Below are 12,572 nucleotides of genomic sequence, written 5' to 3'. Positions count from 1 at the left end.
TCCTGAATCTCCTATTCCTGGCTACCTGCCTTGTGAACACAGTCCTTGGTTGGCCTACCCCCACCACAGCATAAGCCAATTCCATATATGTGTCCATGCATGTGTGTGTAGACATACAGATATAAAGCTAGAGCTAGAGCCAAAGGTAGAGCTAGAGATCAAAATCCTACAGCTTCTGCTTCTCTGGTTGAACTAATACAACACCCTAAATACCCACCAAAATAAGACTGGATAAGTTATGATTTCTTCATTACAATGAAATGCTATGTAACCACAGAAAACGATAATGAATAATTCAATTTGCAGACATGGAAACAGATCTCAATGATATATGGCAAAACAGGTCTCAAAAAATATGTACATTCGATAATGTTTCACTTGTTTTTTAATTTAGGGGCAGAGAAGACGATAGCTCTGCTCACCAAAGTTTTAATGATGAGGGTGAAACTTTAAAGTCTTAACCTGGTGTTACGATTTTAGGTGATTTTTACTTTATTCTTCATATTATTTCATTGTCTACAAGGCCAGGTATCATAATTATTATCAGACAAAAAGGAAAAAAAAACAAACAGTTCTCATTTGACAAGAAAAAACATAAGATAGATTTATAGGTTAAAATGTGCCCAGAGTCTTAAGGGACAAACGAGTTACAAAAGCAAAGTGGGCATTTCAAGCAGAGGACAACATGTGCCAAAGATGAACTCTAAAACAGTTTAGAAAGGTGAGAATTTAAGAGTGACAAGAGATGAGGCTTACTTATGACAGGGCTTATACACTTCACTCCACCTGCAAACAATACGGAACTAATGAAGATGTTAAAACAAGAGTCGCATTTGCATTTTAAGAAAATAATGGTAGGGCGCCTGGGTGGCTCAGTCATTTATGCGTCCCACTTCTGCTCAGGTCATGATCTCGAAGTTCGGAGGGCAGGGTGGGGTTCAAGCCCCACGTTGGGCTCTGGGCTGACAGCTCAGACCCTGGAGCCTGCTTCAGATTCTGTGTCTCCCTCTCTCTCTGTCCCTCCTCCCACCCCAAAACTAAATAAACATTCAAAATTTTTTTTTAATAATAAGGCTCTCGGGGCGCTTGGGTGGCTCAGTCGGTTAAGCGTCCGACTTCGGCTCAGGTCATGATCTCGCGGTCTGTGAGTTCAAGCCCCGCCTCGGGCTCTGTGCTGACAGCTCAGAACCTGGAGCTTGTTTCAGATTCTGTGTCTCCCTCTCTCTCTGACCCTCCCCCGTTCATGCTCTGTCTCTCTCTGTCTCAAAAATAAATAAACGTTAAAAAAAAAAAAACTTTTTTTTAAAAAATAATAATAAAAATAATAAGGCTCTCAAGAATATCACAGATAGATGCAAGATGCCTTTCAATGTTTCTGAAAGAAATGTCAGTGTGTTGGCTCACATCCACTGAAAGGAAGAAGAATAAGCACACTGTTAATAAAGCTCTCAGCTGCAAGAACAGATTCACAACTATTTATTCTATTTATAATAGAACTATATAGATATGTACCTCTAATCTCCTGAGATTGATCTCTTCCGAGAAAACCATATTATTGCCAGAAATAGAAAACTCTGAATAGTTGTTGGATTGGAGTCACACTTAAAAGTCACTTACAAGGCAAACATAGGGTTTCATATAAATTGTTTATTTTGGCCACCCTTATTTCACTGCTCGTCCAGATACAATCTTTTAAATTTTTTTAATTATATTGTTTAAACCACACAAGTAAAATATTCTCATTATAACAATTCAAACAATTCAGAAATGTAGCTCCTCCCCCCTCCACCAACTCCCTACACTTATTACTCCGAAATTACAAGTTAAAATTAGTTGAATATTCTATTTTTCTGTGCTTACATAAACATATACATGTTTATATAGGGTTTATTTAACAACAATGGGGTTCATACAATATATATATTATACTATAACTTGTTTTTATTTAAGATAATCATAAATTTCAAGCTGATATATTTAACAGATGTATCTCTTGATTTCTAGTATTTGTAATAATGTGGGCATACCATAATTTGGCATATATTTAGTACATTTCTGGTTTTTTGCTATTAAAATTAATGCTATAATGCATATTGCTTTAAACAACAGTCCTTATATTTTTATCAAATAAATTCCCCGAAAAGTTTCTGGATCAAAGGACGATATTTTAATAAACACTGCTATATTAAGTTCCCAAAAAGTAGTAATAATTTATAGACTCACCAATAGTTTGACGGTAGATGTTTTCCCCATGCCTTTGTCAGTACTAGAAATTATCATACTCATTTTTGTGCATCTGACCAGCTGGAAAACTATCTACTTTCATTGACAGAGAGCATTTATTCATATGTTCATTGTCCATCTGCATTTCCTGTTTGTGAACTGCCTGTTCCTATCCTTTACCCTGGATTCTGCTGATATTTTCATTAACCTGTAGAAACGTATGTCTTTTATCATATAAAGCTTTTTAAATTTTTCTGCAATCAAATCTGCCAATTTTCTCTCCCAAGGATTCTGGATCCTGTGTGTCCTTAGGCTTCCTCTGCTACCCAAGATTAGTGAAAATTACCACCTATATTTTCTAATTATTTTATTACAATTTGGTTCTTGTTCTTATTTTACATTTAAATCTTTAATTCATTTAGAATTTATTCTTGTGGTGTTATGACTTAGGAACTGGCCCAACACCATTTATTGAATTTTCCATCTTTAAATGCCTCCTTCTAGGGTAATAGAGCATTACAAACAGCTAAGATGACAGACAGATTACAATTCCTAGAAATTCTTAAATTTTACTAACTGACACAAAAGTCCAAACTCATTAAGTTTACTGAAAGGCATTTATCATTTTTTTCTTTAGAAGAAATCACACATTGGAATACATGCATACAGTATACCAGTATCAGCATACAATATGAAACGGTTGATTTTTTTTAACATTGCAGAAATGGAAATTAAATCAGTGATCTAACTTTTTTTTTTTTTTTTTAACATAAGCGGTAAAAAGAGAAATAATCATTGTTTGAAATCTTAAGATTATTCACTGACTCGGGTCACAAATTCTACTAAGCACCAACTAACAGGTGTTCAGGATACAATGGGGGACAAAACAAATAGATCCCTATTTTCATGAAGCTTTTAATCTAGTGAGGGCTTCCCTCTCTGCCAGAAAACAATGTATTTAAGTGAAAAAGAAAAAAAGAAACGTATGTTCACACAAATGCAATGCAATGAAAACCATTTTACAAATTTTAGGACACATTCAGTACTTTCCATTTCCAAGACACTACTTCATTTTAAATGTACCTATTTATCCTGGTAACTGTCTCTTTACTCACGTTGAAAATACTTCTGGGAAGTTAAGATTAACTCCATTTAAAGATTATCCCATCAATACATACCTACAATACCTGTGTCTAGTCTCCTCACTTCCTCAACAATATTTAATTTCTTCCACTACAGTAAGAACCTCGAAAACAGAAAACATAAATCTATTTTATTTACATCAGCTACATTCAGTCCATCAAATCAAAGGTGTTTCTAAAAAATATATGTAGATTGACTTTTCGACGAATCCTGCAGACCTAGCAGATGGCACTATCCTGGTGCTGGGAGAGAAAGCAAGATCTTCGGTAGCCCCTCAACAACATTAGGTAACAAGGGCAACTCATTAGTGACAATCACTTTAAACTTCAGGTCCAACGACGGAGACCAAGCTCACTCTCAGACTGAATGAAGCCTTATAAGACCAGGCCCCTGTAGCCACGCCCCCTCATGCCAACCCACGACATCCTTCACGCACCCCAACCCCTCTTGACCTAACCGGAGGGGAACCAAAGTACGCCCACGAGAAGAAAGGCGGTATTCCCGCCCCTGCTAGGTGACCTTGGCCAAGTGTCCCCCCTCAGTTTTCTCATCTGTGAAACGAGGCTGGTACTCCGTGCCCGCCTCTATCCCCAGGCCTGGTCTAATGCCGCAAGGTTGAGGCAAAGCTGCAGCCCTAACCCGCACGCTGCTCCCGGCGACTGCCCTGCGCCGCCCCCGCCTCCACCCGCAGCCCAGGGCCACGCGCGCTACCTGCGATCTGCGAGACGAAGGCTTCCGCCACTAGAGACATGTCGGCTGGGCGGTCCTGCGCCCGCAGTTCCTGGTCCCCACGGCCCTCGGCGTCCTCTCCTACAACCCCGGCGTCTCCTAGCTGCTACCAGTCCCGACCCGGCTGAGGCTCAGACTCGCGCAGCCCACCCAGGCGGCGGCGGAGGCGGCGAGGACCCCAAGGTTACCGCCAGGCCCGACCAGGAACTTCCGGCGCAGCTGACAGTGGCGCGAGAGCGCTTCCGCCGGCGCCACTCCGCCCCCTCCCCCCGCGCGCCCGGTTTCCTAATGCAAATCTCCCCGCCGCAGCCAAGCGCTCCGTGGACCTGGGTGCGTGGTTGCCCACCGCGGAAAAGGGGAATCCGGAAAAGGGGATCCCGGATGTTTTCAGTATCCTTTCTGTAAGCGAGAATTTTGTAAGCAAGTAAAGTTTTTAAGCACGCCATACCAGGCACTTTAAAAAAGGTATTAACAGCATTCTGTTTCATGTCAGCTCAACAACCCAGTAAGCCGGTATTGTGATAGCCATTTTAAGGGTAAGGAAACAGAGAGTTTGAACTGCCTGCTCAGGGAGTATGCCACGTTAACTTTCTTCTGTTCCACTATACTGCTAGGTTGATAAGTCCATGGACAGACATTCGTGTTTATTCTTTTATTCAAACATGCTTGCTAGAGAGGAGACTTGACTAACACCTAAGCTGAGAGACAGTTTGTCCATCAACTCTATTACCCGAAATGAAGCTCATCTTGCAGAATAAGATACTCTAGGTTCACACACTTCTCCTTTTTAGAGGTGGGTGAGAGGGGCAGAAAGAGGAGGAGACATTAAATCCATAAGTGACTTTCTATACAGTTTATACAAAGCTATACAATTAAGGAAAAATCAGAATATGTTACAGATTTAGAGGCATAAAGGATTACAAGTGAAACTGACTTCAGAGATCATCTGGTAAGCCAAAGCCCCCTTTCACTGATGAGAAACTCCTAACAGATCACCACAAACTAAATGCCTTAAAACAATTTTATTCTCTCCCAATTTTAGAGGCTAGATGTCCAAAGTCAGGGTGTACAGAGGGCCATGCTTTCTCTCAATACTCCAGGAAAAATCCTTTCCTACCTCACTGTAGCTTCTAGGGGGTGCCAGCAATCTTTGATCTTCCTTGGCTTATAGACACATCACTCAAATCTCTGCCTTCATCACATGGCAGAGTATGTTCATGTCCAAATTTCCCTCTTCTTATAAGTCCACCAGTCCTTGGATTAGGGTCTACCCTAACCCAGTATAGCCTCATATTAACTTGATTTCATCTGCAAAGACTCTATTTCCAAATAAGCTCACATTCACAGGTGCCAGGCGGTAGAAACTTGAACATACTGGGTTTTTTTCTTCTTTTGGGGAGTGGGGGGGGGGGGGACACACTTCTACCCACTGCACTAAATAATAAGTATTTTAAGGATAAGTCATCAATTTGCATCACCTCTGAAATTAGGAAACTTGTTAAGTTTAAACATACCCAAAAACGTAAGTGAACATAAACCCAGCCATGTTTGAAGACACAGTATCTTCTCATTGGCCGAGACTCAGAGTCGAGGAGGGGCTGAAATCACAGGTTTTTCTGGTTTGTGCTAAGGGAGATAACATTGATAGTAAAGAATATACTATGCCCATGGGTGTAATGACCAGGAGAAATTAACTGTTCCAGGTATTGGGTGTCCATTGAAAGAAAAACTTTTAATTCCTGTCTGTTTCTCTGCACAGTGAAGTAGTTTAACTTGTAAAAGTGAAGACCTGTCACCTATTCAAGTTCTATTACCACATTTTGTTTGTCCCTTTTTAAAAGCAGGAATAAAAATTTTGGCTACTTTTTTTTGTTAATGTTTTAATTATTTTTTGAGAGAGGGTGAGTGGAGGAGGGAGCAGAGAGAGAAGGGGACAGAGTATCTGAAGCGGGCTCTGCGTTGACAGGCTGACGGCGACAAGCCAGATGTGGGACTCCAACTCATAAACCGTGAGATCATGACCTGAGCCAAAGTCAGACGCTCAACCGACTGAGCCACCCAGATGCCCCTTTTGACGACTTTTTGACACATGCAGATTTCTTTAAGATTTCTCCATGACATAGAGATTGTGTGGAAACCTGAACCAAAGTCCTTAGTATTGGACCAGGGAATCAAAAATCCAACAAGTCCCAAAGGCAAAGGTGAGCCCCAAAATGGAAGGAGAATGGCAAGAGCCAGAGACTGGGCATACGTGCAAGAGAAATAGAGCAAGATTAAAGGTAAAGGAGAATGCACCCTCAAAATTTCGTTAGGTGTCTATGGTTTGATGCATGGATGAACTGGACTGGCTCAAAGATACTGAGTTGGGACTGACACGAATCCTGTTCTAGCAAGCTTTTGAGAAAGAAACATGGATCTGCTGGGGGCACTGTCTATATTCAACCCTTTCATCATTGTAGTCGGGGAAACAGACTCATCAGCGCCATATGGATTCACTTTTTCTCCCTGACTGATGGTTCTTTTGCTTCCCACACAGGCTAATTTAGACTGGAAAGAATCTATAATGTGGGAGGTCTTTATTACTAAAAATTAGATCCAATAAAATGCAGATGTCCTGACAGTATCCACAAACAAGCTGTCTTTGAATAAATAACCAACTGGAGAAAATGTATTTTTGCATCTGTATCAGAACAACTGGCAGATTTAAAACTGAGGATCTGTTTAAGATCACAATTAAGGAAAATACAAGAAAACAAGCCACTGGAATTTTTAAGGATGAGATGATAAAACAAAAGTGCTAGGGAATCCATATGTTACTAAAAGGATAATCACACAATTATTTAACATAAAATATTAATGCATGCTATTAACATTGTTTGCCCTAATAAAATCACTTTTCTTGCAAAACTGTTCCATCATGAGAATATTTTCCTGACTCTAATCTAGATTTTACATTACTGTATTAAATAGGAAATATACAGCTGTCATGAATATATACTTTATTAACATTAAAATGCATTTTATCTGCATTTCATTTTTCTCTGACAGAATGTTAATATTTTAAATGTAAATATCTTCTTTCTTGACAAATGCCTGCAAGATAAAATTTTGGCTGAGATTCCTTCAAGATTATACTACTTATTTGACAATGATGTAATAAATTCATGCCTTTTATTCAAATTAGACCATCCTCCCCCCCTCACCAACAGAAATAATCGTGGATAATTCTATCAATCCAAATAAAGTGTAAATGCAATTAAAAACACTAAGGTAACCATGTTGTGCCCCAGAACGTTTTTGTTCATCTGTTAACAGTTTTTACTTCCTTAAAAATAATAGAGGGGCACCTGGTGGCTCAGTTGGTTAAGCATCAACTTCAGCTCAGGTCATAATTTCGCCATTCGTGAGCTTGAACCCCATGTCCGTCTCTGCGATGAAAGGAGATGATCCTCTGTCTTCATCTTTCTCTGCCCTTCCTCCATGCTCACTTGCACTCCCTCTCTCAAAAATAAATAAATATTAAAAAAATAAAAATAACAGAACTGTAGACAACTACAAGCAATCCAATATATCAGGTTAGCAAAGATATTTTCTAAAGGGTACAGAAATGTGTCAGCCATTCGTCCTTACATCTCTCACCTCTTCTTTCATCCATTTTGTTTAATTCCTAAGAGATCATGATCGATCCAGAACTAAGTTCTTACCATTTTGTCACTTTCTGATCCCACCCTCTTGTATTTTAGGCTAGCACACCCTCAAATGAACTACAGGCATATTGACTGCAACACTACACTTTGAGAAATAACTACATTATTGATTACAGTGGGCCTAGATACTACAAATATTAACCAGTTTTCAATAGAAATTAAAATGATAGATTTCTGCCTAATTTGGCAGAATATGTGTGTTGTCTCATTTTCATAGCTTTATGTTTTTATTGGGATCTGAGTCTTTTAACCGTATCTAGTGGTGCTTTTCACTGGCGGTTGATGTCTTATCTACCATTGTAGGAACTGAAGTAGTTAGGACTCTCCTGGTTGCAAGTTATAAAGACACAATTAAGCCTAGCTAAGCAAGTTTAAGTCATAGCGGTAGAAAGTACACCAGAGTAATTCACAAAACTTAATGAAGCGCTCTAGGGACCAAGGTATCAGCTCTGTGTCTCTCCTTGCACTTCTCATATCTGTTCAGTGTTACTCTCTTTAGCCGAAGGCACACCTTCTCCCAGCTGGCAGGAAAAACAGTTGCCCAGATAGCGCCAATGTCACATCTTCTTACGTTGGCAGCCCCAACTTCCATAAATTAATAATCCCGGGGAAGAATTATAATCGCTTGGATGTTGTCACCTCTGAACGAAATACTTTGTCCAAGCGGATGGGTTCCACAATAGACCAAGCAAAGGAGGAATAGAATCTGTTACAAAGGAAAATGATGGAAAAGACACCAGGCAACCAATGCCATATACCACAGTCCACAAAGAAGAATCAAGCGTGCTATAGTGAGGCTACCACTTGTTTTAAAACTACAAAAGTCACTTAAGCTCTTTAATGTTTTTCATTTCCATAAAGGGGGTCATAAAATGTCATGATGCCTTGGCTACAGCCCCTAGAGTTGGGAAGGGGAGAGAAATTCAGATGATTGTGTTCACTAAGAGGAAAAGCTGAGGATGTCTTCAACAGAATTTTTACATTTATTATTTATGTAGATATTATATTATTATATATATTATGGAAGTAGTTACTTTCACATAAATGTAGTGAGCGAACAACCTTAAATCACTGTAGCAGTAAACTTGCAGGTTTTTTTTTTAATTTATTTATTTTTGAGAGAGAGAGAGAGAGAGAGAAAGAAAGAACAAGTTGGGGAGGGGCAGAGAAAGAGGGAGAAAGAGAGAAGCAGGCTCTGCATTGCCAACCCTGAGCCCAGTGCAGGGCTCACAACCTGAGCCAAAGTTGGACGCTTAACCCACTGAGCCACCCCGGTGCCCCAACTTGCAGGTTTTCAAAACAAAAAAGAAAAACCACTGTACACAATGGTCTCATCCCATTGTGTATATATTGTCCTTCCAGAGCTGGCTAACAAGGATATATACTTTCTGAAGCTGTAAATAATATGTGTGAACATAACAACATGGAGAATATGAATGATGCTATGTTAAGTAAAAAAAGCAGAATTTAAAAAGTACTTTATGGGGCACCTGGGTGGCTCAGTCAGGTAAGCATCTCACTCTTGATTTCACCTCGGGTCATGATCTCACAGGTTTATGAGTTCCAGCCCCGCGTCTGGCTCTGTGCTGACAGCTCAGAGACGGGAGACTGCTTCAGATTCTGTGTCTCCCTCTCTCTCTCTCTGCCCCTCCCTCCACTCATGCGCGCTCTCTCTCTCTCAAAAATAAATAAACGTTAAAAATTTTTAATAAAAAAATATGGAGATCAAAAAGTCTGGAAAACACTAATCCAAATTAAGTAAGTTTCTTTACTAGAGGACTTCTTACAACTATGAATGTGCTCCTAAGAATTATGAGCTTCCATAATAGAGAACGGTATGCAGATTTCTACACTTTTTTTTTCCCAACTAACCAAAATTCCCTTAACCAATCTCTCCAAAAGAATTTCTCAAGATGAGATGCATCTCGGAACACACTTTGGAATTTTGGAGCACTCTGTACACCAGTTTCCTTCGCCTCCTCTCTGCCCTCCAAGTCAAACACAGAATCTAGGAATTTTATTTCTATTTTACAGGAAACAGATCTTTCTAACTTTGGAAGATTGCCACCGAGTACTGCTAGTGTTGTCACTAACATGCTACTGAACAGCATACTGAAAGCCACTCTAAAGCAGGCGCCTAGAGCTGGAGACAGTGGAGTGCTGAGGAGGAGAGCGGCTCTGTTGAGGGCAGGGGAAAACAAGGAGCCATTTGAGTCAAGAGGCCCAGGAGTTTCTGGAAACTCACAAGGAATCTGGCAGCACAGTTCCCAAGAGGTCTGACCCAGGAGGATCAGAAAAACTCTGTGGTTCTCAGAGGGAAATCCCCAACCCTGGGAGTCCAGAAGCTGCAGGCTCTTTCCAGAAGGGAGAAGTTCCTGCCAAGGCCCTTCGAGACTAAGCCTGTAGGTGAGTAACAACATGGCAGGCGGGGTGGGGACAAGGCTGAATGGGATTCTATGTCTCAAACAGAAAACATCCTGAACATTCCAAACATTCCAAATGAGCTTTTTAATTGAAAAATTTCAATGAAGTCACTCCTCAAGAAATACTTTGTCAGCACAGGAGAAAATGACTTCTCGATAAAACTTTGGAAGAAATTATAATGACAGAGATAGATAGCAAAGAGTTGGATAGATTTATCATAAATCTGTTCATTGAGATGTTGCATTCATTTAAACAGAAGTCATATTGTGTGCAAAAAAAAAAATCTTTTGCATGTTTTTTTAAATTTTATTTTTTATTTTTTTTATTTACATATTTACAACAATGATTTCAGGAGTAGATTCCTTAGTGCCCCTTACCCATTTATCCCATCCCCCCTTCCACAAACCCTCCCGTAACCCTCAGTTTGTTCTCCATATCTATGAGTCTCTTCTGTTTTGTCCCCCTCCCTGTTTTTATTTTTGTTTCCCTTCCCTTACATTCATCTGTTTTGTATCTTAAAGTCCTCATATGAGTGAAGTCATATGATTTTTGTCTTTCTCTGACTGACTAATTTCACTTAGCATAATACCCTCCAGTTCCATCCACATAGTTGCAAATGGCAAGATTTCATTCTTTTTGATTGCCAATTACTACTCCATTGTGTGTGTATATATATATATATATATATATATATATATATATATATATACCACATCTTCTTTATCCATTCATCCATCGATGGACATTTGGGCTCTTTCCATACTTTGGCTATTGTTGATAGTGCTGCTATAAATATGGGGGTGCATGTGTCCCTTCGAAACAGTATACCTGTATCCCTTAGATAAATGCCTAGTAGTGCAATTGCTGGGTCGTAGGGTAGTTCTGTTTTTAGTTTTTGAGGAACCTCCATACGGTTTTCCAGAGTGGCTGCACCAGCTTGCATTCCCACCAACAATACAAAAGAGATCCTCTTTCTCCGCATCCTCACCAACATCTGTTGTTGCCTGAGTTGTTAATGTTAGCCATTCTGACAGGTGTGAGGTGGTATCTCATTGGGGTTTTGATTTGTATTTCCCTGATGATGAGTGATGTTGAGCATTTTTTCATGTGTCAGTTGGTCATCTGGATGTCTTCTTTGGAGAAGTGTCTATTCATGTCTTTTGCTCATTTCTTCACTGGATTATTTGTTTTTTGGGTATTGAGTTTGATAAGTTCTTTATAGATTTTGTATACTAACCCTTTATCTGATATGTCACTTGCAAATATCTTCTCCCATTCCATCAGTTGCCTTTTAGTTTTGCTGATTGTTTCCTTTGCTGTGCAGAAGCTTTTTATTTTGATGAGGTCCCAATAGTTCATTTTTGCTTTTGTTTCCCTTGCCTCTGGAGACATGTTGAGTAAGCAGTTGCTACGGGCAAGATCAAATAGGTTTTCGAGTATTTTGATGGCTTCCTGTCTCACATTTAGGTCTTTCATCCATTTTGAGTTTATTTTTGTGTATGGTGTAAGAAAGTGGTCCAGGTTCATTCTTCTGCACGTCGCTGTCTGGTTTTCCCAGCACTGCTTACTGAAGAGACTGTCTTTATTCCATTGGATATCCTTTCCTGCTTTGTCAAAGATTAGTTGGCCATACGTTTGTGGGTCCATTTCTGGGTTCTCTATTCTGTTCCATTGATCTGAGTGTCTGTCCTTGTGCCAGTACCATACCGTCTTGATGACTACAGCTTTGTAGTATAACTTGAAGTCTGGCATTGTGATGCCTCCTGCTTTGGTTTTCTTTTTCAAGATTGCTTTGGCTATTCGGGGTCTTTTCTGGTTCCATACAAATTTTAGGATTATTTGTTCTAGCTCTGTGAAGAATGCTGGTGTTATTTTGATAGGGATTGCATTGAACGTGTAGATTGCTTTGGGAAGTATCGACTTTTGCATAATATTTATTGTAGTAAAGAAGATAACAATTGTTTGATTATCTGATACTAATGCATATATACATGTATGTATATATATGTGTATATATATATATATGTATATATACGCATATATATAAATATAGTCAGCTTTATCAGTGCTTGCCTCATGGAACTTCACCCAATTTCAGATCCTAAATTTGCTCCAGTTCTGACCAAGTCTGAACCAAGCCTGGTAGCGTATTGGAAGCCCCATTCCTATCATACATAGGGTCTGGAATTAGTCTTGGTATTCTAAGTCAGGTATCCAGGGCACCTATAGTTCATACTCTGACCTACATCTTCCCTGCTCCCTGTATTCTTCATGCATGCCTAATTCTTCTGCATTACAGGATTTCTTTCCCAATTTATTTGGTAATCCATTTTTCTCCTAGATATA

The 12,572-nt window shown here is 39.6% G+C and overlaps 1 protein-coding gene and 1 long non-coding RNA gene across 3 annotated transcripts in view; one reads left to right on the top strand and one right to left on the bottom strand.

Moving 5' to 3' along the window:
- MTX2 (metaxin 2) overlaps positions 1–4,297 on the bottom strand; it is a 65,290-nt gene extending 60,993 nt beyond the window's left edge. The window contains exon 1 of the mRNA XM_023259483.2: positions 4,078–4,297. Coding sequence (XP_023115251.1) covers positions 4,078–4,117 — 40 coding nt within the window. The 5' untranslated portion in view covers positions 4,118–4,297. The remainder of the gene's footprint in view (positions 1–4,077) is intronic.
- Positions 4,298–4,356: 59 nt separating this feature from the next.
- LOC109502748 overlaps positions 4,357–12,572 on the top strand; it is a 28,200-nt gene continuing 19,984 nt past the window's right edge. For both annotated transcript variants that reach the window (XR_002161574.3, XR_006583334.1), the window contains exons 1-2: positions 4,357–4,485; positions 9,705–10,208. This is a non-coding gene — a long non-coding RNA (uncharacterized LOC109502748). The remainder of the gene's footprint in view (positions 4,486–9,704; positions 10,209–12,572) is intronic.

Source organism: Felis catus, chromosome C1 (assembly GCF_018350175.1).
Source record: "Felis catus isolate Fca126 chromosome C1, F.catus_Fca126_mat1.0, whole genome shotgun sequence".
Classification (NCBI taxonomy): domain Eukaryota; kingdom Metazoa; phylum Chordata; class Mammalia; order Carnivora; family Felidae; genus Felis; species Felis catus.
Note: the sequence above shows the minus strand (reverse complement) of the source record. Positions and strands in the feature narration are given on the sequence as shown.